The 27,784-nt window shown below is 41.9% G+C and overlaps 1 protein-coding gene across 3 annotated transcripts in view; it reads left to right on the top strand.

Annotated features, from left to right (window-relative positions):
• The first annotated feature begins 1,256 nt into the window (after positions 1-1,256).
• APPL1 (adaptor protein, phosphotyrosine interacting with PH domain and leucine zipper 1) overlaps positions 1,257-27,784 on the top strand; it is a 43,407-nt gene continuing 16,879 nt past the window's right edge. Inside the window, exons 1-13 of one of the 3 annotated variants that reach the window (XM_058678516.1) lie at positions 1,257-1,407; positions 7,952-8,050; positions 10,011-10,070; positions 11,119-11,190; positions 14,739-14,826; positions 15,312-15,353; positions 15,853-15,911; positions 18,945-19,091; positions 20,476-20,558; positions 21,211-21,369; positions 22,325-22,513; positions 25,900-25,942; positions 27,178-27,234. In XM_058678516.1, the coding sequence (XP_058534499.1) occupies positions 1,354-1,407; positions 7,952-8,050; positions 10,011-10,070; positions 11,119-11,190; positions 14,739-14,826; positions 15,312-15,353; positions 15,853-15,911; positions 18,945-19,091; positions 20,476-20,558; positions 21,211-21,369; positions 22,325-22,513; positions 25,900-25,942; positions 27,178-27,234 (1,152 nt within the window). In that variant the 5' untranslated portion in view covers positions 1,257-1,353. The remainder of the gene's footprint in view (positions 1,408-7,951; positions 8,051-10,010; positions 10,071-11,118; positions 11,191-14,738; positions 14,827-15,311; positions 15,354-15,852; positions 15,912-18,944; positions 19,092-20,475; positions 20,559-21,210; positions 21,370-22,324; positions 22,514-25,899; positions 25,943-27,177; positions 27,235-27,784) is intronic. The other 2 variants (XR_009247329.1, XM_058678517.1) reach the window with 2 other exon arrangements.

Below are 27,784 nucleotides of genomic sequence, written 5' to 3'. Positions count from 1 at the left end.
AACTAGTGGAGGTAAAATCTCTGTGTTCTCTCTCTCTCTTTTAAAGATGTATTTTATTTTTATTGGAAAAACAGATATACAGAGAGGAAGATCTTTCATCTGCTGATTCACACCCTAAACGGCTGCAAAGGCTAGAGCTGCACCAATTCGAAGCCAGGAGCCAGAGGCTCTTCCAGATCTCCTATGCAGGTGCAGGGTCCCAAGGCTTTGGGCTGTCCTCAACTGCTTTCCCAGGCTACAAGCAGGAAGCTGGATGGGAAGTGGGGCTGCTGGGATTAGAACCAGTGCCCAAATGGGATCCTGGTGTGCATGCAACGCGAGAACTTCAGCTGCTAGGCTACCGCGTCGAGCGCTGTCACTTGCTTTTCTGTATCCTAAAGCTTCCTACGATGAACTCTACCATGAGATGGGGAAGATGGGCCAGGAGGCAGAAGGAAGGAAAGGGTCCCAGCCTCCAGTCGGTCAAATCCTCGACCCCACGTTCCGCTTGGTGTAAAATTAAAAATCGATTAGGAGCCTCCTTCACATGTTTTGGCTCGATTATAAATGCTAAGCGGTTATCCACATAAGCAAGCAGTGTAGCCTTATTCTGAAGAGATGTTTTTCTTCGTGTGGTAAATGAAACATGGGAACCCTGTATGGCCGGAGTCACAGGTTTGTCTGTTTCTTTAAACTCAATAAAATGTTACCAAGCGTCCAGAAGGAGCATTTCGACCCTACACATTTATAGCAGAGATTTCGGATCTTACAGACATCCGTTTTGCTGGAGTGGGTTAAGACTGGATGCTTCGGACAGGGCTGGGAAGGTTATAACTTGAGGGAACGTAAGGTGTTTTTCCAAGGTCGCTGACGAAATATGTTGCGGGAGACTGCCTCAAATTCCCCAGTGTCATCCTCGCTGGAGGTTTCTGGTTACCCGGCGCCCGCACGCCGTCAGGGAGCCGGGCCCTGGCGAGTCGCATCCCCACGAGCGGCGCGCCGCCCACACAGCACCGGGGCGGCTCCACCCGCGAGACCCGCCGGGCTCGCCGCCTCAACTTCCCGGCCGCCTCCAGCGCTGACGGGCGTGGCCGCGAGCCAATGGGAGCGCCGGGAGGCGCGGCCAGGGGGCCGAGGGGGCGGGATTTCCCGCTGCGGCCGCTCGGCGCCGGGCGAGGGCGGCACGGGCGGCGTCGGCGGGCCGGGCCTGCGAGCGAGGGAGTGGGCGGACAGGCTAGCGGGCGGACGGGCCGACGGGCCGACGGGCGGACGAGCGGGCGTGGGCCGGCTGCTGTTGCTGCTCTGCTGCCCGCGGACCGGCCCCTGGAGCTGTGGGCGGCCGCCGTGTGTCCTGCCGCCGCCGCCACCGCCACCATGCCGGGCATCGACAAGCTGCCTATTGAGGAGACGCTGGAGGACAGCCCGCAGGTGAGGCGCGAGCGGCCGCGGGCGACGAGGGCGAGCCGGGAGGGCCGAGCGCAGGCCCGGGGTTGCCCGCCGGTGCCGACTCGAGCCCGGGTGCCCCCTGCCGCCATCGCGGGGCCGCGCCCGGAGCCGCCGAGGCCCTCGGCTCGCTCGGCTGGACCGAGGGGCCGCCTCCTTTCGTGGGCCTGGCAGTCACGTACGCGCTCGAGTTCTCTCTCCCCCTCTCCGTCTCTCTTATTTTTCAAAACGCCGTGGTGTGTTAAATCCTGACCCTGTCATTTGCGGAGAACAGGGAGCCTGCCGTCCCGGGAGTGGGGTTGCAGACGATTGCGGCGGCTCGGCGAGCTAGGAAAGGAAATGGGTCGTGTTGTTTTTTTCCTCCCCCTCGGGAGGGCTGTGTGCGTCCCCGGGTGCTCGTGTCCAGGGCTGGCCGCTGTCACCCGAGCGTGGCGGGGCAAGGGACGGCGCGTTGGCGAGCGGCTCGGGCGGCCGCTGCACCGCCCGCTGCAGGCTTGGCTGCTGTGATAAATTCATCAAAATAAAAGCCCCGTGTTCTGTGTTGGTGCAGTGGGGGGGAGAGGAAGCCGGTGCGGTTTGCTGTGGTTTTAGACCTTTTTTTTGGGGGGGGGGCGGCGGGATGCGAGGACGTTTGTTGAGGGGAGGGAAGCATTTAGATGGGCTTTCATTGGCATCAGCTGTTTTTAGGAAAGATGTTGGCCTGTGCCTTAGCTTCAAGAAACTTCCTTCCTTTTTCGCAACAAGCGATGTAAGATATTGCTAATTAGCTAGCTACTCCTTTAGAAAAATTTCGGAAGCACCGTTCGTTTTAGAAGTCCAGGCTATACAAATTTCATGTGTCTCAACGAGTTGATAAGGTTCCGTCTAAAGAAGAAAAAAGGCGATTCTGTCTGCCCCCCACCTCATTCCTCCCTTTCCTGGACATCACTGCTGCCGTGGAATTTGGGCCAGTTGTAATTGCCAAGTTGAAATTGGGCTCTGATTTTAGGATTGATTTGTTGTTTTTTTTTCAGCCAGAGAGTTATCTTTCCAAGCCAGTTGCTTACTGGTAATGTACTCTTATCAGCCCAAACGGATAGGAGACAGAGACACATCTGAATTGGGTTTATCTTGACTGCCAGTTGAGGTTTTCTTAATGACTCCTGTAGTATGGAATTATAGACTGTCTTGTGTCAGATGATTTGCGAAACTTTTGGTGGGAGTGTCTTTGTGAGGTGTAGTTTGTCGTTTTGCTTTTTTTTAAATCTTGACAAATTGCCTTACTTTTCTTTTCCTACCTGAGTTGTGTTTTATAATCCATAAACAGCTGAGGTTGGCTCACAGCCAGCCCAAGCCAGGACTTGTGAGACACAAATGACTTCTTGACTCATTTATGGCTTGACTTTTGATACAGAGTTTGTTTACAATCTGAGAATGAGGTTTTTAGTATTGGTTTTTACAATAAAAAATGAAATAATTGCATCAATACATTGATTTCCAGAAGCAACACATTTGAACTAGGTAATGTTGATTTAGGGAATTAAGTTGGGACAGCTGGGGTTTAGGACGGGAAGTCCTGGCTCTGGAATGGAGGTGCCAATGATTTTCAGTCTTCTTACCAGTTAGGATTTTTTTTAAAGATTTGTTTTATTTTTATTGGAAAATCAGATATACAGAGAGGAGGAGAGACAGAGGAAGATCTTCTGTCCAATGGTTCACTCCCCCAGGTGGCTGAATGGCCGGAGCTGTGCGAATTTGAAACCAGGAGCCCGGAGCTTCTTCCAGGTCTCCCACACGGGTGCAGGTTCCCAAGGCTTTGGGCCGTCCTTGACTGCTTTCCCAGGCCATAAGCAGGGAGCTGGATGGGAAGCAGGGCTGCCGGGATTAGAACCAGTGCCCATATGGGATAATGGCGTATTCAAGGCGAGGACTTCAGCCACCAGGCTACTGTGCAGGACCCACCAGTTAGGATTTTCTGCCTTATGGCAAGTCCCTCAGATTCTCTGAACCCTCTTTATTTTAGCTAGTATTTGTAGGTTTTACTCCTGTTATTACTAAAATAACGAAATGATTGCTTTTCTCAGAAAACTATGCACACTCACAGTTACCTGTGAGGCATTAGCACAAAGTAATAGTTTTATTTAGTCTTTTTTTTCTTAAACAGCGTATGTTTAATGTAATTATATTGTGCAAGAGCAATTTTTTTTTTTAAAGATTTTATTATTATTGGAAAGCCGGATATACAGAGAGGAGGAGAGACAGAGAGGAAGATCTTCCATCCGATGATCCACTCCCCAAGTGAGCCGCAACGGCCGGTACGTGCCGATCCAAAGCCGGGAACCAGGAACCTCTTCCGGGTCTCCCACGCGGGTGCAGGGTCCCAAAGCTTTGGGTCATCCTTGACTGCTTTCCCAGGCCACAAGCAGGGAGCTGGATGGGAAGTGGAGCTGCCGGGATTAGAACCGACGCCCATATGGGATCCCCGGGCTTTCAAGGCGAGGACTTTAGGGGCTAGGCCCGAGCAATTGTTACACTTAACATTATAGCTCATGTATCTTCATACATGGTGGGTGAAAGAGGCAGAAGATAGCACGTTTCTGTAATTGACTTAACAACCTGTCCTTAGTATTTTACAATTTTCCCTTTCTAAAGAGGGTTGAATAATGCTGTTGGGCATATTTTTTTCTCTTCCTCTGTTTGAAATGTTTGATCTAGGATAGAGTCCAGGAAGTGGAGTAACAAGGACTATAATCACTTTTTTTTTTAAAGATTTATTTTATTTTTATTACAAAGTCAGATATACTGAGAGGAGGAGAGATAGAGAGGAAGTGGAGCTGCCGGGATTAGAACCAGCAGCGATATGAGATCAAGGCGAGGACCTTATCCACTAGGCCACGCTGCCGAGCCCGTATAATCACTTTTAAAGCTCCTGGTATGGATAATTTTTTTTTATTGGATCCTTTAAACCAAATTAAAAGTGGCCTTCCAGTTGGTGTGTTTAAAAGTTAGAGCCTGGAGTTGTGGAAGACTTTACTGCCTCCCAGTTACCCTATCAGAGTTGATTTCTAATAGATGGTTATTAAAATAGGGTCAGTCTGCAAGTCCAGATGCAGCTGATTAAACATAAGCATTTTTTTTTTAAAGATTTATTTAATTTTTTATCAGAAAGACACATTCCCAGAGAGGAGAGACAGACAGATCTTTCATCTGCTGGTTTACACTCCAAATGACCACAATGGCCAGAGCTAAGCCAGTGTGGTGCCGGGAGCTGCTTCTTGGTCTCTCATGGGGATGCAGGGTCCCAAGGCTTTGGGCTGTCCTTGACTGCTTTCCCAGGCCACAAGCAGGGAGCTGGACTGTAAGTGGAGCAGCTGGCAGGGACATGAATGGGCACGCATATGGGGGACGACTTAGTTACTGGGCCATTGCACCGGTCCAACAGGTATGGCTTAAATGATTGGTTTTTGGAGCCAGCATTGTGACAAAGCAATTAAAACCACTGCCTGTCATGCCAGCATCTCATTTGGCACCATTTCAAGTCCTGGCTACTCCAGATCCAGCTCCCTGCTCATGACTTGCTTGGCAAAGGCAATGTAAGATGGTCCAAGTGTTTAGGCCCTTGCCACCCATATGGGAGGCCTGGTTTAAGGTTCTGGCATTGGCCTGCCCATGTGGTCAACTGGGGAGTGAACTGAGGAATGGAAGATCTCACTGCCTTTGAAAAAGTCTAACTCTTTCAAATAAAAAAAGTATATTTTCAACACTACTGATTTCCTGTGTAGAGTGTCAAGTGAGGACTGCTTTGTGTAATATAAAATATGCATAGACTGTGAGATGTGCTTTTCCCCACATTTTAACATCTGTAATTCCATTCAATTTTGGTGTTTTTCAATAAGTGTTACCCCAGGTGTCAGTTGTAATGTACCTGACATTCCCTACACATGTACATATGTGGTTGTTTTTTTCTAGCCGCGTACTGGCCAGGTGCATATGTAGCCTTTTAGTAAGCACAGTGAATCAATTTAACAGCTATTTGAAGAAAGAACATTTTTTTTTATGTGGAAATCTATTCCTACTTGGTGGAAGCAAGTGTCAGCATCAAAACTTGCTGTGTATCCATGTCTTGGAAGGAAATACAAGGGACACAACTGGAGCATGTCTGAGACACCGAATAACAGGAGAAAGCATGAATATTGATGGCACTTTAGTCAAAATGTGATTCGTAAGAGTTGAACTTGAGGCAGAGAACTTTGGAGCGTGTTTTGAATGTATACTGTTTGTATTTTTGTGTTTACATAATTTGTGATAAAATTCTGAAGGATTCTTTGTATACATGTAAAAATACCAAGATATAAAGAAAACCTTAAATTATAGCTTGCTTTCCAGCATTATTTTGTTTTGGTATCTTGCAATAAATACCTTCATTGATTTAAAGAAATGATATCGGGACTCGCATGGTAGCCTAGTGGCTAAAGTCCTCACCTTGCACGCACTGGGATCCCATATGGGCACCTAATCCTGCACCCATGTGGGAGACTAGAAGAAGCTCCTGGCTTCAGGTCAGCTCAGCTGATCTGGCTTCAGACCTGGCTTCAGTTGTGGCCACTTGGGGAGTGAGCCAGTAGATGTGTCTCCTTTCTTAAAAGATTTATTTTTTATTAGAAAGGCAGATATACAGAAAGAAGGAGAGACAGAAAGATCTTCCGTGTGTTGATTCATTCACGTGGATGGCAGGGCCCTGCACCCTTTCCCCAAACTATTAACAGCAAGGTAGATGGGAAGTGGAGCAGTTAGGACAGAACCAAAGCCCATTTGAGATGCTCGTGTTGCAAGCAGTCACTTTACTCTGACGCCACAATGCCGGCGCCGAGCCCCAGATTTGCATTTTTCTTTAACATTTATTGATTTTGAAAACAGAGGGAGAGGTAGAGAGAGCTCTTCCATTCTCTGGTTTACTTCTCAAATGGTCACAACAGCCAGGGCTGGGCCAGGCCAAAGCCAGGAGCTTTTATCCAGGTCTCCCATGTGTGTGTTGGAACCTAAGCATTTGGGCTATCCTCTACTTTCCTGAGCACATTAGTGCAGAACCAGATCTGAAATGGAGCATATGGGATGCTGGCACTGCAGACAGCAGCCGTATGAGCAATGCTACAGCTCTGTCCGCTGCTTTTTTACGTCTTGAGATAGCATGATGGGGAGTGGGAGTGGAGTGTGAGAGTGAGTGTCTCAATTCCACATCCCTGGGCCCTGGAGAAGTAGAAGACTTGAGCCTGGATAATCAACTGTGTCTTTTCCTCCTTTATGTCATGAATGTAGAAACTTAGTGTTCAAGTTGTGTTTTAGAATAACAGTGCAAGGTCATTTTTCAGATTTTAAACTTCAGTTATCAGTAATTGTTGGTATTTCAATTATTCTGCTTGTGGGACACACAATGGAAAGCAAAGCTTGCTTTTGATAGGCAAGTTTGTTTTGTAATCTTTGTTGATATTCTTGTAAAATTTTTCTTACAAGTAGTTTTTACATGCTTACAGTTTAAAAAAGCTGAACAATGTAAAAATGTATTAAAAAAACCTTCAAATTCTGCACTTAGGAAAGTGTGATTGACATTTTATAGGCAGAAAATCTGACCATATTAGGAAGGAATACTGCCTTTATTTATTTATTTTAGGTTTATTTATTTTTATTGCAAAGTCAGATGTGTATAGAGAGGAGGAGAGACAGAGGAAGATCTTCCATCCGATGATTCACTCCCCAAGTGACCTCAAAGGCTGAAACTGTGTCGATCCGAAGCCAGGTGCTCTTCCAGGTCTCCCAGGCAGGTGCAGGGTCCCAGTGCTCTGGGCCATCCTCGACTGCTTTCCCAGGCCACAAGCAGGAAGCTGGATGGGAAGTGGAGCTGCCGGGATTAGAACTGGAGCCCATATGGGATCCCAGCACGTTCAGGGTGAGGACTTTAGCCGCTAGGCCATCGCACCAGGGCCCTTTGTGGGTTTTTTTTTTTTTTTTTTTAAGATTTGTTTTTTATTGCAAAGTCAGATATACAGAGAAGAGGAGAGACAGAGAGGAAGGTCTTCCATCCGATGATTCACTCCCCAAGTGAGCACAACGGCCAGTGCTGCGCCAGTCCGAAGCTGGGAAGCCAGGAGCCTCCTCCGGGTGTCCCACACGGGTGCAGGGTCCCAAAGCTTTGGGCCGTCCTCGACCGCTTTCCCAGGCCACAAGCAGGGAGCTGAATGGGAAGTGGAGCTGCCGGGATTAGAACCGGTGCCCATATGGGATCCCCACACGTTCAAGGCGAGGACTTTAGCCGCTAGGCCACGCCACTGGGCCCTTTGTGGTTCCTTCTTAAGTTTGTGTGATGTAGTTGGCTAATATCTCTGCTCTAAAGATGTGAAACTGAGAACAAAACCCCTTAATTTTTTGATATTATCAAAAGAGATGATAGATTTAAACTCAGAATTATGAGAGCTATAATAGTTTAGTTTTGTTTTTGTTGAGAAAAACTTTCCAGTTTATATTAATATACACTTACTGCTTTTATTTTTAACAGACAAGGTCATTACTGGGTGTATTTGAAGAGGATGCTACAGCTATTTCCAACTATATGAACCAGTTGTATCAAGCTATGCATCGGATTTATGATGCACAGGTAAAAAGAGTGAAGACAATAGTTTCATTTATTTTTCATTTTATTTGAAAAGCAGTCCATGAGATAGACAGCTTTGGTCTACTAGTTTGTTCCCTAAATGCCTGTAATAGCCAGGACATGGCCAGCCTGAAGCCGGCGCCTGGAACTCAATCTGGGTCTCTTGGGTGGGTGGTGGGGACCCAAGTCCTTGAGCTGTCATTGGCCAAGTGTCAGGGTGTGCCTCAACAGAAAGCTGGGAGCAGTCAGGAGCAGAGCTGGGTACTGGCACTGTAATACAGGCATCCTGTCGTCCTAACTGCCAGGCCCGACCCTGACAACACACCTTGCCTTCCAGTTTCTTGTGTGTCGTTTGTAGCACTACGAAAGTGAGGGATGATTGAACATCTGCGCTTTATGCCCAAACATAGTAAGGCCCGCTGATAGCGATCTTTGAGGTTTGATCAAGATCTCATACTGTTGCTAGTAAATTTGCTCTCACCAGGCTTTTGATCCTAGGGAATACTCCTCCCCCTCTTTTTTTTTTTTTAAAGATTTGTTTTTATTAGAAAGTCAGATATACAGAGAAGAGGAGAGACAGAGAGGAAGATCTGTGCACTGATTCACTCCCCCAGGTGGCTGCAATGGCTAGAGTTGTGCTGATCTTAAGCCAGGAACCTGGAGTCTCTTCTGGGTCTCCCATCTGGGTGTAGGGTCCCAAGGTTATGGGCCATCCTGAACTGCTTTCCCAGACCACAGGCAGGGAGCTGGGTGGGAAGCAGGGCTGCTGGGATTAGAACTAGCACCCATATGGGATTCCGGTGTGTTCAAGGCGAGGACATTAACAGCTAGGCTACTGTGCTGGGCCCAATACTCCTCCCCCCCCCCGCTTTTTTTTTTTTTATTTTAAGATTTATTTTCATTACAAAGTCAGTTATACAGAGAGGAGGAGAGACAGGAAGATCTTCCGTCTGATGATTCACTCGTCAAGAGACCGCAGTGGCCGGTGCTGTGCCGATCCGAAGCTGGGAGCCAGGAATTTCCTCCAGGTCTCCACGTGAGTGCAGGGTCCCAAAGGTTTGGGCCGTCCTTGACTGCTTTCCCAGGCCACAAGCAGGGAGCTGGATGGGAAGTGGAGCTGCCGGGATTAGAACCAGTGCCCATATGGCATCCCGGTGCATTCAAGGCGAGGACTTTCACTGCTAGGCCACAGTGCCAGGGCCCAATATTTCCCCTTTTTAAGAAGAGGATTTGAACATAGTTAGCCTTTACCTAGTCAGCAGAAGAGACTAAAAATTAGATGTAGCTCCAGAATACAAGGAGATGAACTGTAGAATTTTTATAGAATAGGTGTAAAGTTTGAGATGTATAAATTAATAGCAACTTGATTTCTATGATATGTTTTGTTTGAGATTAATCAAATTTCATTTTCCACTTATTTTCATTATGTACTTAGAAGTTGCTGTGATAGTTATTTTTTCCTTGATTAGATTTCTGATCGGAAATTGAGTTAATGGGTAAAAGAAATGTTATTTTTGTTATAGTCATCACTGAAAAAGAACTGAAAATGATCTCTTACATTGCTGAACTAAAAATCATCTTACATTGTTGCTATGTAATATCAAGGTAACCAGATATTGGTGTGTGTTATGAAATGCTTTTCATAGTCTAGTCTTAGCATCTAGAAAGGGCTAATCAGCCATTAATCTTTAGATTCTGAAAGATATACTTATAATTTTAAAAGTATTTAATGGTTATTAGCCAAAAACCCATAGCTCTGGAACATGATTTGACAATAATTGTTTCATGTTTGAGTTCCCTTTAAAAGTACTCTAATGTTAGTTTCCTCTCCAGTGATTAGTAAGGGATTTAAAAATATGTTGCGTAATGTTTAAGGATAATAAATAAAAATAGCCTAACATTTTCAATTAAAACTTTTTGTTAACCAGTAATTTGCTCATTTGAATGTTGTTGTTTTCCATAGAATGAATTAAGTGCAGCAACACACCTGACTTCAAAACTTTTAAAGGAATATGAAAAACAGGTATATCAACATTTTTTTTTAAAGAATTATTTTTATCTGAAAGGTTAATTTTTAGAGAGACAGAACGGGAGACAGCGATAGGTCTGCTGGTTCATTCCCCAAAAGGCCGGAATGACTGGAGCTGAGCAGGAACGGGAGACAGCGACAGGTCTGCTGGTTCGTTCCCCAAAAGGCCGGAATGACTGGAGCTGAGCAGGACCGAAGCATGGAGCTTCATTTTCGCCCTCTGGCATGAGTACAGGGCCCAAGACTTCAGGCCATCCTCCACTGCTTTTCTAGGTCATAAGCAGAGAGCTGTGTCAGAAGTGGGGCAGCTAGGGCACAAAACAGTGCCCATATAGGGTACTGGTGCTTGCAGGTGGAGGCTAAGCCTCCATACCACTGCACTGGCCCCTGTATATCAAGATTTTGGTGTAAAATGTACAGTGATACATTATCTTTGAGAACAAATAGACTGTCATCCGGAATCCTTTGGCTTTTTTGAATTAACACAATATGCTACTGAGATTTTACTATGTAGAGATAGTTTTAATAATTTAATGTTAGATATCATGGGTTGTCTAGTTTACCTGTGTTGATTTTTACAAATGAAGAACTCGGAGGCTTGCTAAAGTTTATACTGTTGGCTATTTTTTTTTTTTTTTTAAGATTTTCATTTTTACTTTTATTGCAAAGTCAGATATACAGAGAGGAGGAGAGACAGAGAGGAAGTGGAGCTGCCGGGATTAGAACCGGCAACCATATGGGATCCTGGCGAGGACCTTAGCCACTAGGCCATGCTGCCAGACCCTACTGTTGGCTATTGAAAGGACTGGAACTGAATGCCAGATGTTTAAACTCCCACTACACAGTGTATACTATACTAGTGTAGTATACCATGTTAATTGGTTACTTAGCAAACATCTTAACTAGTGTTTATTAAGTATGTAAATTTTATTGTTTAAATAACAGCTTCAGACTTGTTAAAAAATTTGAAAGTCTGTTGAGATTAGTATGGTATCATTCACAGGAGACCTACAGTATTGAACCTTTCTCTGTTTCTTTTCAGCGGTTTCCCTTAGGAGGTGATGATGAAGTTATGAGCTCTACATTACAGCAGTTTTCAAAAGTTATAGATGAGGCAAGTGATTTTTTTTTTCCCATTTGAATAAACAGTCTCGTAATTAAGTTGTTCAAGTTTAGCTTTTAGGAACTTTTATGACTCAGTAAAGCTCTATTACAAAGATTACTGAAGAAGTAATGTCTACACCTTGGTGCCTGTCTCATTAAAATGAAATGTACACTTTTTTTACCTGATTAAAACAGATTATTTCCTAGGAAGCATGTGGCGTTATAGTCTAAGGAATGTCCCAAGTTTTCTTTATGTATGTATGTATATTTAAAAGACGTATTTGAAAGAGTGAGAGAAAAACAAAGATTCAGATCTTCAGTCTGCTGGTTCACTCTCCAGATGGCTTCAACAGGCAGGTCTAGACCAGAATAAAACCAAGAAGTAGGAACTCTCATCTTGTTTCCCATATGGCTGGCAGGGACCCCAGTGCTTGAGCTTTCATGTGCTGTTTTCCCAGGAACATCAGCAAACAGCTGGCTAGGAGGCAGAGCAGCTGGGACTGACTTCCCAAACAGTGACTTAACCTGCCTTACCCTAACACTGTACCTTTCCTTGTGTTACTGAATGTGAACAGGGAGAAAAAAACTTCTATTGCCAGACCCTGTGGTTTCTTTTTTTTTTTTTTAAGATTTATTTATTTATTTATTTTTTTAAAAAGATTTTATTATTATTGGAAAGCCGGATATACAGAGAGGAGGAGAGACAGAGAGGAAGATCTTCCATCCGATGTTTCACTCCCCAAGTGAGCCACAACGGGCCGGTGTGTGCCAATCCAATGCCAGGAGCCAGGAACCTCTTCCGGGTCTCCCACGCGGGTGCAGTGTCCCAAAGCTTTGGGCCGTCCTCGACTGCTTTCCCAGGCCACAAGCAGGGAGCTGGATGGGAAGTGGAGCTGCTGGGATTAGAACTAGCATCCATATGGGATCCTGGGGTGTTCCAGGTGAGGACTTTAGCCGCTAGGCCACGCTGCCGGGTCCAGATTTATTTATTTTTATTAGAAAGTCAGATATACAGAAAGGAGAGACAGAAGAAGACCTTCCATCCGATGATTCACTCCCCAAGTGACTGCAACGGCTGGTGTTGCGCCGATCCAAAGCTGGGAACCTGAAACCTCTTCTGGGTCTCCCACGCGGGTGCAGGGTCCCAAAGGCTTGGGTCGTCCTCAACTGCTTTTCCAGGCCACAAGCAGGGAGCTGGATGGGAAGTGGAGCTGCCGGGATTAGAACTGGCGCCCATATGGGATCCCGGGGCTTTCAAGGCGAGGACTTTAGCCTCTAGGCCATGCTGCCGCGACCCTGTGGTTTCTTTTATGCCGTCAAGCAACATTTGTGTGTTCATTTCTTATTAGTCCTTTCTTTCTGAACAATGCTTAATTTCTCAAATTAAGTCATCATAACAAATCATTAAAAAAAAAAGACGTGGTAGCTAAGAGGAAGAAAGGCAGTGAGAGATGGGTGGGGAGTCTGTAACTGTTCTTCACTGTTGCAGTGAAAGCTATTCGTGAGTCAGTAGTTCTCTTTTCTAGTTCTTACAGCTGAAAGTGTGATTTTGAACTATTTTAATAAATCATTTTAGTAAAATATTACGCTAGGATGATGCCCTAAAATATTGCTCTAATGAAATGGGATTTATTTATTAAATCACAAAATTGTGGTAAAATATATGCAAAATTTGCCATCCTTGAAATGCAGTATATTCCCGATTTTGTGGGTTATCACCATTGTCTAATTCTAGAACCTTTCCATTATCCCAAAGGAAACCTGCTTGTAGGCTGTCACTTCCCCCTGCCTGTGTCTAGCTGTTGGCAACCCCTGATCTGCTTCCTCTGTCTGTGGATTTGCTTGTTTTGGATATTTTACGTAAATGAATTCAGAGAATTTGTGGACTTAGCATGTGTTTGTGCTTTATGTTGTTTTATACTTTTTTTTTAAGCACTTTTCTTTTGACTGAAGTGTCATGTCATGGCTTTACCACATTTTGTTTATTATTGATAAGCATTTAGGTTGTTTCCACATTTTATCTAGTGTGAGTAGTGCTATGGAGAGCACTTGTGTGCAGGTTTGTTTTCTTGAAGACCAGTTTTTAGTTATTTTGGTATATAGCTGGAAGTGAGGTTTTTGGATCAGAGCTTAATTTTTTTTTTATTATTATTTTTATTACAAAGTCAGATATACAGAGAGGAGGAGAGACAGAGAGCAAGATCTTCCATCTGATGATTCACTCCCCAAGTGAGCCACAACGGGCTGGTGCGCGCCAATCCGATGCCGGGAACCAGGAACCTCTTCCGGGTCTCCCACATGGGTGCAGTGTCCCAAAGCTTTGGGCCGTCCTCGACTGCTTTCCCAGGCCACAAGCAGGGAGCTGGATGGGAAGTGGAGCTGCTGGGATTAGAACCGGCACCCATATGGGATCCCGGGCGTTCAAGGCGAGGACTTTAGCCGCTAGGCCACGCTGCCGGGCCCCTAATTTTGGGTTTTCCATAAACTATCGAACTGTAGTGCCTGCATCATTTTTCTGTCCACCGGTGGTGTAGGAGAGTTGCAGTTCTTCTGTATCTGTACCAATGATTGTTCACATGGTTTTAAAAATCATTATAGACATCTTAAGTGAATGTGAAGTGATATTGTGGTTTTGATTAGCATTTTTCTGGTGGCATCTTCTCATTTGCTTTTTGACTATACACTTATGAAATATGTGTCATATTTTGCCCACCTTTTGATATTTTTAACAAAGATTTATTTACTTGAAAAGCAGAGTGGCAAAGGGGTGGTGGTGGTGTGAGAGAGATCTGTATCTGCTGGTTCACTCCCTAAATGTCCACGCATCCTGCTGGTGGGTGGGAGGCATCCAAGCACTTGAGCCGTCATCTGCTTGCTGCCTCTGCAGGCTCATTACTGTGTAGTTTTATTGGGAGCATAGTGGCTGGGTCTGCTGTGATAGAGGATGCAAACCTTCCAAGTGGCAGGTTAACCCATGGTGCGTTAAGTCCATTCTGCCTACTTTTTTATTGGGTTATTTGTTATCTTATTGAGGTGTAAGAGTTCTTCATTCTAAGTGCGAATCTGTTATTAGATATGTGATTGGGCATTGTTTTCTCAAATTTTATGGGTTATCTTATAACATACCTGATAGTGTCCTTGAGGCATAAGAGTTTTTAATCTCGATGAAATTCAATGTATACTTATTTTTGTCCTTGTGCTTTTGGTGTCATATCTAAGAAGATATTGCCAAACCAAGGTCATTCTATTTTTTTTTCTGAGAGTTTTTTTAAACAGTTTTTTTTTTAAAGATTTATTCATTTTATTACAGCCAGATATACACAGAGGAGGAGAGATAGAGAGGAAGAACTTCCGTCCGATGATTCACTCCCCAAGTGAGAGTTTTAATGGAATTTTTTGAATATGTAATATTTTGTAATAACCACATACTTTTTAGTGCTTTTTAGTATGAACTGTATCAAAACTTTTTTTTACTAAGGTTCAGTTAAATTTATGTTATACTCAATAAATGTCTCTGCATAGTTAGTTATTTGGCCTTTTTGGTCTTTCTTTCACTAGCTTAGCTCTTGTCATGCGGTTCTTTCAACTCAACTTGCTGATGCCATGATGTTCCCTATTACCCAGTTTAAAGAAAGAGACCTGAAAGGTATTGAAGTCAAACTTACGTTTACTTTCATCAGAAGGTCAATGCTTGTAAGATGCATATTACTCTCTACCTAGACTGTGACCACTTCTAGTCACCAGATATGTGTAGGAGCTCTGGGTAGATATCTGAACTAGATGCTGAGAAGTACTGGTGTAAGTTACTCCTTCCCTTCAGAAATCTTATGGAGCAAATGATAAAAACCATGTAATCGTGACACTGTGTCTGTTAGGATTTGTGAATAGCACTGTGCTGTGGGGGCTCAGGAGGGGCTCAGGAAGGCTTTGCCAGTGATTGAGACTCTGCTCTCGTTGTTGCTAGTGGTAGTGTTCCAAAGACGAGCTAAGATACGGAGTAGCTATATCTGAATGTTGAAGTATTATTTGAAGGTTTTGATTTTGCTTTAATTGGCACTTTAATATCTTCTAAGCAAACTTAAGGATATTTCATAAATACACTAAACTGGAATTATCCTTGAACTTTTTCAGAGATACTGACATTAAAGGAAGTGTTTCAGATTGCCAGTAATGGTAAGTCCTGAGTCAGTGTCTTGAATGAGGCATTTATTGGTGCACGTCCATGGCTAGATGGGTTATGAAAATTGAAAATTTTAAAAAAGGAGAAAATTAGAAGCCTAAGTGAACCTAATTTAAATCATTTTGTTACTTAGTTTCTGCTATTTAAAAATTGAAAGTAAATTTGTAGTTTACTGTTTATAATGTCTAAGATGTTTTACCTTGTACGCTCCAGTTTTTCTTTAATGATCATTTGTTATTTTTGTACTAGAATACTTCTAAAAAATTCACTAATACATAGTTTCCTAGGCATTTTATATATATATATTTTTAAGCCAATTTTATAAACAGACACAATTCAAGGGGAGTTAACATGGAGAAATTTGTGAGAAAAATTTGAATGCAGTAATTATGTGGTAGGAAATTCTTTTTGTTGGCACACTTCAGAAAGATACACAAGTAAAAACCCATTGGTGCTGTTGTACTGCTGTTAACATTTGCTTTTGCTTTCCAGATCATGATGCTGCAATTAACAGATACAGCCGATTGTCAAAAAAAAGAGAAAATGACAAGGTGTGATACATACCTTCTCCTTTAGTATCATTATGCATTATATTCTTATAATTCTATCTGTGAACTGTATTGAATTGTTTTCTAAGTATTAATGTCATGTTAACATGAGAATTGAAAAAAATAAAATGAAGGATCAAAAAAACTAGAGGAAATCTGAAGAAAATTATTGGGATAGTTTGTAAATAATAAAGGTTTTAGCTAATGTTACTGAGAGTAGAGAGAGGAATACTTTTGGGAGAGATATTTGTATCTATTTTGGTTTTGATGATTTTTACATAGTTAATTAGGGTTGAGGGCTGCGGGAAGGTGGGTGAGATCATTACTTCCACATTCTTTTTTTGCTTCCTGTATCTGAGGGAGGGGGGAGATAAAGGAGAAAAGCCACAACCAGTCTTTCAAACGCCTCTGCACCCTGGGATGGAGGACTGCCACCCGACACCACCCCAGTGTCCCAGGTGTTGGGCTTACTCTGAGGGTCCTGCTCAAGAGGTTTTGATAGTTTAACAGTTCTGAATTACTGCTGATTTGGCCACTCCAAGCACAATGAAATCTCCCAGAATCCACTTGTTGGCATAGCTAACCTTATAGTCTCCGTTTGCCTGGATATTTACTGCCAACACTTGGCTGTGGTAGTTGATTGATTTGTTCTGTCCTCCATCCTCTGTTGTACCGTGTGTCCTCTGCAGACTCCAATGGACTGACATCCTGCATGTGCACCTGGTTATGCTGTCCACTGCTCCGTCTAAGCCACTGAGGAGGCCCAGCTCTGACACATGCACTCCACGGTCAGACCATGGAGCCTGTAATTCTGGCAGAGAGATATTTTTAAAGATTTATTTGTTTCTTGGGAAGGAAGAGATACTGCCTTCCCCCAACACACACACACACACACACACACACACGTACACACACATGTTTTCCATTAGCTGGTTCATTCCTCAAATGGATATAATAGTTGGGGCAAGGCCAAAGTCAGAAGCCCAAAATTCAGTCTTGGCCTTCTAAATTCTGGGTCTTCCGTATGCATGTCAGGGGCTTACACTTGAACCATCATACGGTGCTTTCTCAGGAGTGAGCTGGATTGGAAGCAGAGCAGCCAAGACTTGACCTAGCATTCCAGTATAGGATGCTGGCAATGCAAGCAACAGTTTAACGTGCTGCATTACATTGCCAACCCTGGGAGATATTTTATAAGGAAAATTGGCAAGACTTGTGCTAGTAAGCATAATCAAAAGTGAGTCCTGGATGGGTTGGGTGACTCATGAATCCTGGAGGAATTAAGAGAGCCAAGAAAGTAGAAGAACAGGTTTTGTGAGGATTTTGATGTGTGATCACGTGTACATACACACACACACACACACACACACACACACACACAGACACACTTCACATAAACACATGAAAATCCAGCTGGAGATGTGTTTCCTTTGGCTCTTTTTTTTTTTTTTTTTTTTTTTTAAGATTTATTTACTTTTATTAGGGAGTCAGATATAAGGAGAGGAGGAGAGACAGAAAGGAAGATCTTCCATCAGCTGATTTACTCCCCAAGTGGCCGCAACGACTGGACCTGAGCCGATCTGAATCCAGGAGCTTCTTTCAGGTCTCTCACGCAGGTTCAGGGTCTCAAAGCTCTGGGCCCAGAGCTTTGGGATTAGAACCGGAATTAGAACCATTGGAATTAGAACCGGTGCCCACATGGGATCCCTGTGCGTTCAAGGTGAGGATTTTAGCTGTTAGACCACCACGCCGGGGCCCCTCCTTTACCTTTTAAAATAATGAGAGGCAGGAGATAAAACTGATCATTGAGGGTCCAGTGCACTAGCCTAGTAGCTAAAATCCTCTGCTTGCATGCACCAGGATCCCACATGGGCACCGGTTTTAATCCCGGCAGCTCCACTTCCCATCCAGCTCCCTGCTTGTGGCCTGGGAAAGCAGTCAAGAACGACAGCTCAGAGCCTTGGGGCTCTGTACCCATGTAGGAAACTTGGAGGAAGCTCTGTCTCACATTTTTGGATTGGTTCAGCTCCAGTTGTTGCGGCCACTTGGGGAGTGAACCAGCTGATAGGGGACATTTCTCTCTGTAAATCTGATTTTCCAATAAAAATAAAATCTTAAAAAAAAATCAAAAAATCATCACTGAGTCCTTGGTATATTGGAATATTGGTATTTGATAGAATTTTAGAGGAGAAAGAGGGAAGAGCCCAGTGCGTATTGCACAATTGGTGTTCAGAAAATATTGTGTGAATAGAAAAAATCAAGGGGGCATATGTATTTTACAGTACGAGTGAAGGAGTAAAAGCAATTAGGAGAGGAAGAGCTGGTAGGAAGAGGACCAGGAGGTTAAGAGTAGTGTGCTCTTAGCTTATGTCGGAGACCAATGCTGAGCTAACAGTTGTCTGGCTTTCCTCTCTGTGGTAGACTGTGTTCTTAGTTTCGTTACTGTATTGGTCCTAGCTATGTGCAGAAGTTTTCATTGTTAGGTGTTTTGAGAAAGATGAGGTTGGTAGTTAAAATAGGGAAATCCACTTAGCCAATATATTGAAGGATTTCTTTTTTTTTTTTTTTAATTTTATTTTTATTACAAAGTCAGATATACAGAGAGGAGGAGAGACAGAGAGGAAGATCTTCCGTCCGATGATTCACTCCCCAAGTGAGCCGCAACGGGCCGGTGCGCACCGATCCGATGCCGGGAACCTGGAACCTCTTCCAGGTCTCCCACGCGGGTGCAGTGTCCCAATGCATTGGGCCATCCTCAGCTGCTTTCCCAGGCCACAAGCAGGGAGCTGGATGGGAAGTGGAGCTGCTGGGATTAGAACTGGCGCCCATATGGGATCCCGGGGTGTTCCAGGCGAGGACTTTAGCCTCTAGGCCACGCTGCCGGGCCCTATTGAAGGATTTCTAATTGAATAATAGGAATTAATGTCAAATTGTTCCTGATAAACCATTTTGCTTGGTAGGCTGTTTCACATAGCTACTATTGAAGATAATTCAAAATTAAATAAGTAATAGTATTTTTAATCTTTTCATTCACAGGTGAAGTATGAAGTAACAGAAGATGTGTACACTTCCAGAAAGAAACAACACCAGACGATGATGCATTATTTTTGTGCATTAAATACTCTTCAGTATAAGAAGAAAATAGCATTGTTAGAACCTCTACTTGGGTACATGCAAGCTCAGGTAAATACTGTATTATGCTTTAGACTATAATTGTTCTAGAAGCTGTATTTCAAGCTTCCAATAAAGTTTAATGTAAGTATATCCAAACTATTATCCGTGTACTTACCTGCATCTTAGTTGTTTTTAAAGATTTATTTATTTTTATTACAAAGTCAGATATACAGAGAGGAGGAGAGACAGAGGAAGATCTTTTGTCTGATGATTCACTCCCCAAGTGACTGCAACGGCTAGTGCTGTGCTGACCCGAAGCCGGGAACCAGGAACCTCTTCCGGGTCTCCCATGCGGGTGCAGTGTCCCAAGGCTTTGGGCCATCCTCAACTGCTTTTCCAGGCCACAAGTAGGGAGCTGGATGGGAAGTGGAGCTGCCGGGATTAGAACCGACGCCCATATGGGATCCCGGGGCGTTCAAAGTGAGGACTTTAGCTGCTAGGCCACAGTGCCAGGGCCCCGATCTTAGTTTTTAAAAGTAATATTAAAAATGTCATTGGAGTACTATTTGAAGAAAGTTGGGAAGACAGTTTTCCTTGTAAGTGATTTGAGATTTTTTTAGGATAAATGGAACTGCTTGCCATTATGTGTGATTAGATCCTTTCTGCGTATAAGAAAGTAGGCTAGAAAATTTAGGTAATAGATAAGATTGGTTCCTTAAAAATCAAGAATTTGGGTTGGGTATTTGGCCTGGTGATCAAGGTGCTGGCAGAGGTGCCTGTGTGCCACATTGGAGTACATCTGGGTTTGACTGTTGGTTTGAACTGCTGACTGCAACTTCCTGCTAACGGATACCAGGGAGGCGGCACTGAGAACTTAAATAATTGGTGTCTGTTGCCCGTGTGGCAGACCTGAATTGAGTGTCTGCCTTCTGAATTACATGGGCAGTAGAGTGGGGCTGCCGCATTTGTGAGCAGTTATAGAGTGAGCTAGTGAATCATGCATTCTTTCTTTTTTCTTCTTTCTTATCTGCCGGAGTCCAGCTCCAGCTGTTTTCATGTCATCCATACCTACTGCACAGACCCCAGCACTTATCACCCCTCTTCTCATGCCACTCGTACCTTTTAAATAAATATACAGTCTAGGAAGCGTGAATATGTCTTCACATGTAAGAGTACTTATTCTCGCTCAGTTACAGAAGTTGCATATATTTTAGGAAAATATGAATAGTTTGCATACATGTGTAATTTTTGCGCAGTTTAAAAATATGGTAGGATATCAGTGGGATCTAAATCTTGCTTACTGGGTAGCTTTATGTCTAGTAGAAGTTTCAGATGCATAAAAATGGAATAACCCCCCCTTTCTGTTTTTTAATCCATGTATGTTGGGAATTGCTGATATAATTTTTTTGGTGTGTATATTTATGTTGTTCAACCCATTCCTCTTTCACCCCAGATAAGTTTCTTTAAGATGGGTTCTGAAAATCTCAGTGAGCAACTGGAAGAATTTTTAGCTAATATTGGAACAAGTGTCCAGAAGTAAGTACTTTTTTCCTTTAAATTTAAAATGAAGTAGATACATTGACAGATAAATGCCACAATTTAAAAATATTTACCACTTCACTTCCTGAGGGAGTGTTTTTCCTTCCATGAGAGTCTCTCTAGTGGCTTGTGGCTGTTGCCTGGCTTTTCCCCCCACCTTTCCCTGGAGTGTGAACTCTGAATTTCATAAATTTGACGATAAATATAGTGATTCAAAGCTAGACTTTTCTGTCTGAATACAAAAGACACGGTAATTACCTGTAAGTGGAATTATGGTTAAATTGTGAGGATTGGATGGGAGAAAACTTAATATGCTAAATAAATCTTGCTTTCTATAAAACTTTACAGAAAGCAGTTCTGATCAGGTTCAAACATTAGCAGTGATGTGGTCAGGGTAAGGTATGGAGAGATGAAAACCATTGCTGTAAAGACGCAGAGCAATTTGTGGTGCTTCGTTACTCTTTGGGTTTAGTTTTGTTTCCAAAATACTTGAGTCAAAAAAATGTAAAGCTATTCAAAATATATTCATGTTACTTTTACCAACTAACTCTGCTTTTCTCTTTAAACAAAATATATATAAGGCAAGTATATAAGTGGATGTGATTGAGGTTTTTTTTTTTGGTAGTAAATAATCTGTTTTCTGTGTTAGTGTTCGCAGGGAAATGGACAGTGATGTAGAAACAATGCAGCAGACAATAGAGGATTTGGAAGTAGCCAGTGATCCCTTATATGTGCCTGACCCAGATCCCACCAAATTTCCTGTTAATCGAAACTTAACCCGAAAGGCTGGATACCTTAATGCTAGGAAGTAAGAAAACTCTTGTTATTTTCATATATTATGAATCATGTAAGGTGATGCCAAATGAACATAATATTAGATAAGTCAAGTTATTTTCATTTGAAGAGGTTGGGCCTTTTTGTTATTTTTTAAATTGAAAGGCAGAGTTGGATATATATATATCTTTTATCCACTAGTATACTTTTCAGATAACTGCACTGTCTGGGGCTGGGCTAGGCTGGAATTGGAGCCAGGAGCCAGCAGCTTCATCTGGGTCTCCCACATGAGTACACGGGCCCAAGTACTTGGGCTGTATTCTCCTGCTTTCCCAGGTACATTAGTAGGGATCTAGATTACAAGTGGAGCAGCTGGGACTTGAAATGGTGTTCATAGGAGATACCAGTGCTGCAGGCAATGGCTTAACCCATTGTGCCTTAGTGTTGGCCCCGGTATTAGCTTTTATGTGAACCTGATGAAGTGTGACAATTTTTTAAGAGTAAGAGTCTGTTTAGATGTTTATTGAGAAACAGAATGAAAAGGTGAAAACAGTTTGAATGATTTGGTGTATGTATGCAGATAGTAGCTTAATGCCACAGTACTAGCTTTAATTTATCATATTTTAAACTGTGTGTAATTATTGCATGAAGTGAAGTTTCAGTTATCACCTGAAGATAGGATGAAGTCATTAGTCCTAGGAATAAAATTATTTTGAGTTTTTTTCATTGAAATATAACACATTTTGTGGGGCATCATTAAACTGCTGTGTAATAATTTTCAACCTTGTCTTAGATATACTTTCACACAAAGTGAGTCAACTTATTGAATTCATTTTAGAAACTGAAAAACTGGTATTTAAATTTTCTAGGCACTTTAGAGCCTATTCAAAAACTGGTTCTTTGTAATATGCTTTGTCTTGTGTTTGGCTGATTATAAGGTGACTTGGGATGTTGTATTATTACAGCATGAATGTACTTTCTTCATTTAGTAAAACAGGCTTGGTGTCATCTACCTGGGACAGACAGTTTTACTTCACGCAGGGTGGAAACTTAATGAGTCAAGCGCGTGGGGATGTTGCAGGTGGCCTGGCCATGGACATAGACAACTGTTCAGTGATGGCTGTGGACTGTGAAGACAGGCGATACTGTTTTCAGATCACCTCTTTTGATGGGAAAAAGTTAGTAATTTTTTCTACTACTAAAATCTGAAGTATTTTAAACAACTGAAATACAGAATTCCTTGTTCAAAAAATTGTATAGTGTTTAATTTATACTGTATTAAGGTAATTTTATTTATCTTGTAAAAATAAGTTACATTTTCTCTTCTGACTTGAAGAAATGATTTACTGACAGTTGAGGTAGTCAAAGTGTCAAGAAACTGGTTCCTAAAATAATTCTGCAAGGTACAGGAATAGGAATGCAATAGGTATAGGAATGCAACCCATGTTGATGGAGAGTCCCCATAAAAGTTTTGTATATAGAGAGCTTCTATCTGCTGGTTCACTTCCTAGGTGGCAGCAGTGGCTGGGCCTGTGCCAGGCTGAAGCTATGAGCCCCTAGTTTTTTCTGAGTTTCCTCAGAGTGTGGCATGGACCTACGCACTTGAAGCAACTTGGCACTGCTCTTCTCAGGACCATTAGCTGGGAGCCTGATCAGAAATGCAGCTTCTGGGACCTGGTGCAATGGTCTAATGGCTAAAATCCTTGCCTTGCATGTTCTGGGAAGCCATATGGGTGCCAGTTCATGTCCCAGGTGCTCCACTTCCCATCCACCTCCTTGCTTGTGGCCTGGAAAAATGGTTCAAAGCCTTGGGACCCCACATCCATGTGAGAAACTTGAAAGAGGTTCCTGGCTTTGGATCGTTTCAGCTCTAGCCGTTGCAGCCACTTTGGGAGTGAATCAGCAGACAGAAGATCTTTTCTGTCTGTCTTTGCTTCTCTCTGTATATTTGACTTTCCAATAAAAATAAATAAATATTTGGGGAAAAAAAGATAACCGAGGCCCAGCATGTAGTAGGTGCTAACAATAGCATTATGTGTTAAATGCTTATCAGTTATTTTGTTCATTTGCTTATAATGCTGTTGTGTTTTTGTTACACTTCCTTATGTGAGAATCTGGAATACCGTTATTTTTTGTTTGTTTGTTTTAAATGATTTATATTTTTGGGCCTGTCTGAATTCTCGCCTTGCATCTGCTGGAATCTCATATGGGCACAGATTTTTATCCCAGCTGCTCTACTTTCCTTCTAGCTTCCTGCTTGTGGCCTGGGAAAGCAGTTGAGGATGACCCAAAGCCTTGGGACCCTGTACCTGTGTGGGAGACCCAGAAAAAGCTCCTGGCTCCTAGCTTCAGATCGGCTCAGCTCTGGCCATTGTGGCTACAGGGGAGTGAACCAGTAGAGGGAAGATCTTTCTGTATCTCCTTTTCTCTATATCACTTTCCAATAAAAGAAAATAAAAAAAAAATCGTAAAACAATTTATTTATGTTTTTAAGATTATTTACCTGAAAGGTAGGTTATAGAGAAAAGGAGAGACAAAGAGATCTTCCTTTGGCTAATTCACTCCCAATATTGCTGCAGTGGCCAGAGCTGGGCTAGGCTAAAGCCAGGGGTTTCTTTTACGGCTGTTATGTGGGTGAAGGAGCCCAAGCATTTGGGCCATCTTCCACTGTTTGCCCAGGGAGCTGGATGGGAAGTAGAGCAGGATGAATCAAACCAGTACCCATATGGAATGCTGGCACTGCCGATAATTGCTGTGCATGAGAGTAATGTTTTAAAAATTTGGGTATGTTTTAATTTCTTTTGTATTTAAAGATTATTTTACATTTTGTCAAACTGATTTCAGATGCAGACATTACACTTTTTTTTTTTTAAGATTTATTTATTTTTATTGGTAAGGTGGATATACATAGAGGAGGAGAGACAGAGAGGAAGATCTTCTGTCTGATGATTCACTCCCTAAGTGAGCCGCAACGGGCCAGTGCTACGCCGATCCAAAGCCAGGAACCTGGAACCTCCTCCAGGTCTCCCACATGGGTGCAGGAACCCAAGGCTTTGGGCCGTCCTCGACTGCTTTCCCAGGCCACAAGCAGGGAGCTGGATGGGAAGTGGAGCAGCCGGGATTAGAACCGGTGCCCATATGGGTTCCTGGTGTGTTCAGGGCGAGGACTTTAGCCACTAGGCCACGCCGCCGGGCCCTATACTTTTTTCTTGAAGACAGAGTGAGGGATTCATGACAATGATCATAATGTAGATTCAATGAGAACATTTATAAGTAAATATGAAATGTTAGGATACTTACCCAGCATTAGCCATTTAAAACAAACAAACAAAATCACCAAAAGTAGCAATTAATTCCTTATTCTGTTGTCTCCCAGTTTGTATCCTAGGTACTCTTTTTTTTTTTTTTTTTTTTTTGTAAAGGGTCATTTATTTATTTGAAAGGTAGGGTTAGAGGAGAGATCTTGCATCTGTTCTTCTACCCCTCAGATGGTTGTTGTGGCCAGGGTTGTGCAAGGCCCAGACTAGGAGTCTGGCACTTCTTTGGGGTCTCCATGTGGGTGCAGAGGTTTAAGCACTTGGGCCATCTTCCGCTGCTTTCCTAGGCACGTTAGTAGGGAACTGGATTGGAAGTGGAGCAGCTGGGACGCAAACCTATACTCCTGTAGCATACTGGCACTGGAAGTTGTGGCTTAAAATGTGCTATGCTATAGTGCCAGCCGCTAGGTATGTTTTTTTAAATGGTTGAAAAAATAGTTTATCTAATTTAGGTTCATATTCACTATGTTTTATCGCTGCATTATAATCTAAGGACATGTATTGTAATTTAAATATTTTCCTATCACTACACATCCTGAATTGGCTGCTATCTTTTTCTGATTTTATTATTATTATTATTACTACTACTATTTTTACCTTTAAACTTTAACATGCAGGAGCAATTTCAAGGTTTTCTAAAGGTCATTCCATTCCACATCCCCCATATAAACCCAATTCTTTCTTCTTAAAGAAAAATACTGTCCACTACATTTTGTGATAGAGGCTGTTTAATTTCAGAATGTTAATTCTGTATGTCAGTTATCAGATTGGATGTTGGGGGCCTATGTTTATTTGTCAGACTTACTTAAAAGTTAATATTAATACTTAATAGTATTTTTAATTTTTGCTAGAACTTAAGATGATTTCTTATGTAATATTCCTGATATGATACAGAATTAGTGAAAGTTGATTTTCCTCTCACTTCTAAAATATTACCACCACAGAAAATCCCAAATATTGCTATTAGTGATTCATGTATTGATTTTTTCATGTATTTCTTTTTAAAGGAGAAATGATGAATAATAAAGGATCATTGATTTATATGTTAGCATAGTCAGTTGAAATCCTTTGTATTAATTGAAGTGAATCTTCCTTAGGTGGTTGCTGAGGAGCAATATCTATTCCCATTTTAACGTAGATGGCCAGATGCAGAGTTTTTAAGTGGTAGTCTCCTTTTCCTACAATATTGTTGCTTGTGTTTAATTTTTGAAAATACTGAGGTTGAAGCTATTTTCTTTTTTTCCTAGATCTTCAATTTTGCAAGCAGAGAGTAAAAAAGACCACGAAGAGGTAGATTTTTATCTATTGAATTTCTTTAGCAGCATCTAATATTTTTCTGATGACAGTCTTAATACGTTCTTTGTAAAAATTTTGGAGCATTCTCGCAAAATAAAGATGTTTTCCTGATGAGTCTTTTCCTTACAAGCAGCATTTTAAGTCTCTCAGTCTCAGATTTTGTGTCTGAAAGGACCTTAGATAGAGTGTCTCTGCTGTGTTCAAGGCTCAGATTCAGCAGTGACCTTGTGACTGCTGCCTTCTGGCACACGTGTAGAATCTTCCCTTCCCTCACCAACCTTTGATAGTTGCTGCTGTAAGAACATAGTCACGGCAGGAAGCACCTAAAGCTCCAAACCGTGTAGAAATGAAAACCAGAAAAACAAAAATTTGGGAGTGTCTGTTCTTCCTCTTGAGCCTTTTTGTTTTGGCTCCGTGTCTACTCTTACTATACCATATTTGGAAGGTAAGGTACTGCCAAGAACTGTTGCTTCACAGCCTTTGTCTGGAGTTGTATCCTTGCATGAGATTATATACCACAACTGGAATTTCAGCGTTTTAATTTGGTATTATTATGTTGATAAAAGGCAGAGTTAGAAATTATGTAAAGATCTACCTTTATTTGCTTTTCATGTAAATGTTGCTACTGAAATTCGCTTCAATCTCTGAGAAACAGATGGGTCTACTGTGTGCATGATTTATCAGACAAAATAGCAGTTTAGTAAGGCTCATCAGAAATGGAATCCTTGAGTCTTGAGAGTGAAGCAGAAGATGGGGAGCAGTGTTTGATGTGTTATTTAGGAACTGCATGAAGCGGGGTATGCAAAATTTATTTACCAGGAATATTTTCTTTTGGTAATATATAATAATTCAGACTGTCTTGTTTAGTTAGGATTAAAGGGGGAAGTGAAAACAAGAAATATTTATAACGTGATTATTATACTTCAGTTTTTGTGGAATATGAGGTTTTAAAATTATTAATCTGAATGTTCTAATATAAAGGTATTTAAAGAAGTTTATGGAAAATGGAATTAAAAATAATTTTAAAATAATTTTTAAATCCATCCATAGTTTTTTCATAATACACATTTTCCATGAGCTTTTTGAAAATTATTTGTGAGTGCTTCCTTCTAAAAAGGAAGCTTAAGTGAAATTTCTCATGGAAATTCTGTTTCAGTTGAATATTGAACATTCAAGAAGAGAAGCTCTGTGTAAAAAATATTAATCATTTTTATGTTTTCCTTTTGCAGTGGATCTGCACAATAAATAACATATCTAAACAAATATACTTAACTGAAAATCCAGAGGTAATGTTTTTATTTACCAGATCCAGCAAAATAATTGTATATTTACATGACTTATGTTTAGTCATAATTTCTCATGTTTTCTTTTGACTGTATGGATGTTATGTATATAATGTATTATGTATGTAATGAATATCTGTTCTTACTAGAAAAATAAGTTAATTTGGAAGTACTGAAATGAGTCAGTCAGCAAATACTTACTTGGTATTGACTATTTTGCCTTGGATTGAACACTTTGGAGAAGGAAAACAAAGAAAAATAAGCTATGGTCTCTAACTTCCAGGAATATATCTTTATGGGGAGATAAAACTAGATTGTTAACATTTCATATAAATCATGGTATCATTGAAAGTATATCGTGATGATGGAAACTTAATTATTGAAATGTTTAATATCACTGTTGGACTTAAGCTTGAGAAAACTGGAGAAGGTAGAAGCTAGGTAGGAATTTATGGTGAGGAAAAGGCAGATAAAGAACTTATTAATACAGAAATAGTATGTCTATTTTTGGAAATTAAGTTTTTAATGAAGAATAATGTAAAACTTCAGTTCA

The sequence above is a fragment of the Ochotona princeps genome, chromosome 21 (assembly GCF_030435755.1).
Source record: "Ochotona princeps isolate mOchPri1 chromosome 21, mOchPri1.hap1, whole genome shotgun sequence".
Classification (NCBI taxonomy): domain Eukaryota; kingdom Metazoa; phylum Chordata; class Mammalia; order Lagomorpha; family Ochotonidae; genus Ochotona; species Ochotona princeps.
Note: the sequence above shows the minus strand (reverse complement) of the source record. Positions and strands in the feature narration are given on the sequence as shown.